Below are 6,121 nucleotides of genomic sequence, written 5' to 3'. Positions count from 1 at the left end.
CACAAGGAGCCCAGGACAGAGGATGCATCACCAGGATTTGAGTATCTCAAGTGTCTCAGTTTGATATTGCTCAAGTGGGTGGAGCTTAGAAGAGTAAAACCACAGGGTTGGTTTTCAGTTTGACCCCTCTCTGTAACCGATGTGTGCAAACGTATTTCCATCGCGTAGCTTGCCTTATGCTATCCACAGACACACCTGAGGCATTGCTGGCCTTGAAGAAGGACTTCCTGAAGAAGAGATGGCACTTGCAGTGCTATGGAGCCTGCTGGTCTAAACTTACTGTTGCTTGGAAGCTATATCTTAGTGAAATGCTCCATCTAGGTACCTTGCAACAGGGTGCCCTACCATTTGGAAATTTTGGGTGAGTGCAAAATGTTAAGGCCAGAACTCTCAAACTTGGGTGCATACAGTTAGGCATGTTTGCACTGGCTTGGATGTCTCTCCAGCATGCTCCCAAAACAGGAGCACAGCAGTTTCTCAGGGTATAAACAAAAGCTTCAGATAAAGAACCCTCCCTGTCTACGTACAAATGAAATCATAATGAAAGCCCTTTTCTGGGGACCAGTCAGGAAAGCCAAATCTCTTCCTGAGTTTGAGAGAGAAAAGACTAGACCAGCCACTCCTTATTTTCTATCTCCTGTTATACATGGTATTTAGGCCCACTAGGTTAAGAAGCTCCTACTCTATCTGTTCCCCAGACACTTAACAGCTCCATATTCTCGTTCCAAACATCAGCAGGCCTGACACAAAAAAGAAGAGGTTTAACTCTTAGCTCTGCCTAGGTTACCTTGGCCCAGCTACCCAGGCCAAGGAGGCAAATGGTTAGTGTACCTCATGACACATGTAAATTTCTAACGAGGCACCTAAAAGCAGCCTCTTTTTCAGAGATGCTGACATAGGTTTGTTTGGATACAGTGATGCCTCAATGCCATGATGATGGCTGCACAAAAACTGCCAATAGGCCATTCAGCCAGAATCTATGAAGTCCCCAAAGTTGTCAGTGGTTACCAAGAATACAGCTCTGGACTAGTGATGGACCCAAACTAAACATGTCACATTGAAACACCCCAGAACTTTGAAGAAATTTGGACCCTGTGTTGACAGGACTGACTTTAAACACATAACTCACATTTAACTATAGGTACTGAGCAGCATCAGATTCTAACAGGCTGAAACTGATCCTCAGTGCAGTGTCTTTATGATGAAGAGGCTGGCGTCAAGATACCCCTTTTTATTAAGAGAACTATGTATAGAAATGATTTAACAAACTTGCTGCTGCTCTGTGTAGCTGCAGCCTGCAACTGCCCTGTGCTGGGCTTCTTCGTTTCTGTCTCAGCACGAAGCATGTCAACAAAAACCAAAGTCTGCATAGAGTGTGTACATGAAGTGTAAAAGCAGCAAAGAATCCTGTGGCACCTTATAGACTAACAGACGTTTTGGAGCATGAGCTTTCGTGGGTGAATACCCACTTCGTCAGATGCATGAGCTTTCGTGGGTATTCGCCCACGAAAGCTCATGCTCCAAAACGTCTGTTAGTCTATAAGGTGCCACAGGACTCTTTGCTGCTTTTACAGATCCAGACTAACACAGCTACTACCCCTCTGATACATGAAGTGTAGCATCTCTCCTCTTCCTGGAGGACTTGCTGTATATCACACTCTGCAGAGGGTGAGCTCAAAGCCTGTGGATCACTTAACCCTCATGTAATGCTACCCAACTAAAGTGGTGCAGAGTCTTGTGCTAAAGTCACTTTCAGAGAGGGATCATTCCTACTAAACAAGCTTCTAGTTATTTCCATAGAAAGGTATTCTATTGCATTTTTGTCCACTAGAGGGAGTGCTAGGCTCATCTGTCTATCTCAAGGTTTAGAATCATGGTAGCTGTTTAGCTACCTTAGAGGTTTGCAGCTTTACTGATCTTAAAAGTAGACAACGTAGATGATGATACTTTTTAATTGAACAAGCTGAAAACTATTTGTCAGTCCAGTCAAAGTTATCACATGATTAATTTCAGAAATTTTAAGAGGCGCTCTATTAAGGCATTGTAGGAAGGGCAATGAAAAACCACGATAAAAAAGACTTATTTAGCTTTGTCTTTTATCTATCCAAGTATCTGTTGTAGGTATTACTAAGGGATTGGTTGTCATAATATGGTCCTGATCCATCGAGGCACCTAAGCATCATCAATCTTTAAGAATGCAAGGAATCCCGTTGCATGAAAAGGGCTATTCATGTCTTTAAAGTTAAACATATGCTTGGATGAATCACATACTATGGACATGAACCAAAGCCCATTGAAGTCAATGGAGAACGGTACCTCCACTATTAGACTCCTCACTTGTTGAATCCCATAGAGATCAATTTTTTTCTGGTCCTTTTCAATGGCTACATGCAACCACTAGAGAAAATGATCAGGCAACAGAATCAAGTGCCAGCGAAATGTCGAGGGGACACAGCTCTGCTTATCCTTCATCCATCTATAGATTCACACCACTACCACCAAAATGGCCCAGAGACTGGATAAGATCAGTTCATGGACAGAACAGTTGGCTGAAACTGAACTTAAGTAAACGGAGGTGATGGTGATGGGCAAAAGAAAGCCTTTTGAAGAGTTAGCAGCCACAGTGCAGTCTGCTTTCATTGAAGGTGCACACATTGGTCAATATAGTCTATACTTTAGAACTCTTGGATTCCTCACTGAGGCTGCACTCTCATATAGCAGCATCTGTGAAAACACTTTCTACCACCTCCAGTTGGCTAGGAGACTGCATTCTATCCTGACGTTATTCATACCTTTGTCACCTCTTGGGTGGACTATTGCAATGCACTATACCTGGGAATGAAGCCTTCAGTGCTTAGAAAACTCCAACTAAAAGAGAACACTGCAGCACATCTCCTCAACAGCATAGGCTATCACAATGTCAGAAACTGAGAAATGCATGGTCAGGCCTAGTGATTGAAGCATCAGTGGTCCAGCCTAGCAGTCAGGCCTGGGGTTGGAGCTGCGGGTCAGAGCAGGAATCAAGAACAGGGTTGGAACATGGTTGGAACAGGAACAGGCACAGGGCGGGGCTGGAACAGAAGCACCAGGGGATATTCTCTCTGAGGTAGCAACGTTGAGCAGACTGAAATGCCTGCTCTCCTTGGGAGCCTATATCCCTGGCCTTGGGGTCACCTGGTTAGACCTTTGCCTGTGGACTTGCTGAGTGCTGGTTGATTGACATGGAGCCCTCAAGTGATCAGGCTTAGTAATGACTCAGCAGGCTCAGGCTGCGGGATGACTCAGCAGCACTTGTCAGGCTCAGAGATGCCTCACTGCATGCAGGCCCATCAGACCTGTCCTCCACCTGTCCACTGGCTTTCCATAGGATATTGAATTAAGTTCAAAGTCTCAGTCCTTAGCTTCAAGGTGCTCCATAGCCTGGGCCCAAGATATTTAAAAGGCCACCTAAAGCTTTGAGATGAAGACCATAGTTGACAACTGTGTTCCTCTGGCACAGTGGAATGCTCAACAATAAAGGTAAAGCTCATCCACATGGAAGGTAAAACTTTTGTGGGGTCCAGTCTGAGACTATGGAATGAACTTCCCCAGGAACTAAGGCCGATCAGACTCTTCACCTTCCACTCTAAATGCGAGGCACATTTATTTGACTTTGCCTTCTCTAACATTAATACATCGCAACGTGCATGCAAACCAAAACAAACAAACCACACAACACAACCCTACCACCATAAGACACTCCACTGCATACACTTCTCCTCCGGGGGAGAAAATGAGAACACAAACATGTGACAGATGTTAGGCACATTGCATAATGCACTACTGGAAAGCACTCAGTTACTATAGTGATGAGTGTGGTATAGGAACTAGAAAAGAAGTTGACTTCAGTGGTCTTTGGATAAGGTCCTAAATTAGCATCATATTCAGGAATGAAGATTTATAGTATTAAAAACAGTGTACCTCAAAATGTCTATGAAAAAAAGGAAGTATGCAAAGGGTAGTTCTCTCAAAGAATCTGATTCCTTACAGTGGAAGAGATTTGAATACAGGAAAAAATGTAACCATAAAATACAGAAGTGCCAGTTCTAAATTGCTGCACAGAAAATTAATGTTAGTTAGTATGATAATTATACCATAAGCCCAGGCTTTTGTAGGCTTATTGTTCAATACAGCTGTCTTACCATATATAGCATTCAGGTGATATTTACAAGATCAATGGTTTCTGCATGCAGAAATTAATTCCAGCTCTTGTGGATAAGACACTGTAGTATTCATGACTGAGCTGGAGACCTGTTGAAGTGAAACAAAATACCATACTATATTGTTATCAGTGAGGGGAAAGAATGATTCCCTCATGCAGCTTGAGCAAAACATTAAGAAAGTAGAGATGCAATTCACACAAGAGCCATCTAAATCTATTCAACTGGAACAGAACAGCAAGGAACATGTGTGACCAAGTTTGTTTACACTGAGCTAATCTGCTTGTGATTTTAAGTACACAAGGGCTTTAAATGAAAAGTTATAAGGCTTCTAATTATATGCTGGCAATACAGAGTACCTCAACTTCAGGGGAAACTGATTTGGAATACAAATATTAACATGGTGCCTGATCCAGAGCTTCCATTGAAACCACTGGGAGCTTTTCTATTGACTTCAACAGGTACAGGATCAAGCCCATAGCCTAACCGCCATTAGAGAGTCTTCTTTTATTCCCATGTATTCAGCTCATTGTTTTGACCCAATCTGAAGCTCTGCAGATACTTTCCTGAAGTTAGATGCACAACTTAGACTATCTAATGCATTGCCAGCATTTCAAGTAAAGCGGTTCAAAGAATTAGAAGCAGAGCTCCAACGCAATTTCAGCCAAGTTCAATTCATTATGTTATAAATGGAATCATAAAATATATATAATCTTACTTTCGGTATAGAACACCTTGGAAAGCATATCTTTAATTTCACCTCTAACAGGATGTGCATTGCTTTACTGCTTAAATCTCTCCACATCAAGTCCTCCCTCTAATAAAATAAATAAATGACCAAGCCCAGCAGTTAGAAATTGTTGATGTGCCTGATTGCACAACACAAGCCCAGCCTTATTTCTAGGAAGCATTCCACAAATAACTTTCATTATATATGGTATGTTTCTGATCTGTTATCTGGGGGTAGGGGGTGGGAAAGGTAGCTGTAATGCATCTATAATCTCATGGAGAAGGCATTTGACTGTGCAAAGCAGCCATTTATATTAAAGGTCATCCGAACTTTGGGCTGCAGACAGATTTGACAGCTGGGTTCACAGAGCATATAGAACATAACAGAATTTTAGATTTCAGTTGCACCTTTTTCCTCCCAGATCACTTTAGAAAACAAAGATTTAGATTCTGGTGATGCAGTAACTGCATAGGCAAACCCGACAGCCATTATGAGTCAGGCAATAACTCACCCACATCCTTGCACTCTGGAAACTATTTTATTGAGACAGGCAATGGAGAAAAATGAATTGCCATTACCTTTAGTATTCCTTATAATGCATGGCACTTTTTGTTCCTTGTAACAGAATTCTACAATATTCAATTTGCCAGACTGCCAAACTTCCCCACAGATAATTTTAGTTAACAAAACATTACATATAAGTTACAAAATCAGAATCCCTCTCCCACAAAATTAGTCAGAGTGCCTGAGGTTGGTCCAATGATCATTTCACTGATAAGACTTATTTGACTTTAACCAAGTTTCTATTTACACATTAAATATATTCCCTTGCCTAATATCTGGGAATTTGTTTCAAAAAAAGGCAATGACCTTCAGAATGCATCTTGGGCACCTGTGATTTAATTTGTGCTTTTGTCAATGATTTACAATATTCTGCAATGCTCAGAATCTGAAGGTTTTTCTATGCTACCCATCAGCACTGGAACCAAGGGGTTTCCAAGCCAAAGGAAAAACTTGTTTTCAACTATTTTATATGAAATATTTACATACGTAAAAGAAATGTGGTGGAGCCTGAATGAAGTTTCTCCTTTGATTCTTTTGATAACTTATCTAATATGTCAGGACACAGTTACAGCACATAGTGAGGTAACAGGATTGCCTTCCCAGAGGTAAGTCTATCTCCATATAATTT

At 41.6% G+C, this 6,121-nt stretch overlaps 1 protein-coding gene across 1 annotated transcript in view; it reads left to right on the top strand.

The window, feature by feature from the left end:
• The first annotated feature begins 5,988 nt into the window (after positions 1-5,988).
• Positions 5,989-6,121, top strand: part of C8A (complement C8 alpha chain) — a 37,013-nt gene continuing 36,880 nt past the window's right edge. The window contains exon 1 of the mRNA XM_050962025.1: positions 5,989-6,098. Coding sequence (XP_050817982.1) covers positions 5,989-6,098 — 110 coding nt within the window. The remainder of the gene's footprint in view (positions 6,099-6,121) is intronic.

Source organism: Gopherus flavomarginatus, chromosome 7 (genome assembly GCF_025201925.1).
Source record: "Gopherus flavomarginatus isolate rGopFla2 chromosome 7, rGopFla2.mat.asm, whole genome shotgun sequence".
Lineage (NCBI taxonomy): Eukaryota > Metazoa > Chordata > Testudines > Testudinidae > Gopherus > Gopherus flavomarginatus.
The sequence above is the reverse complement of the archived record's forward strand: the minus strand, read 5'-3'. Positions and strand labels throughout refer to the sequence as shown.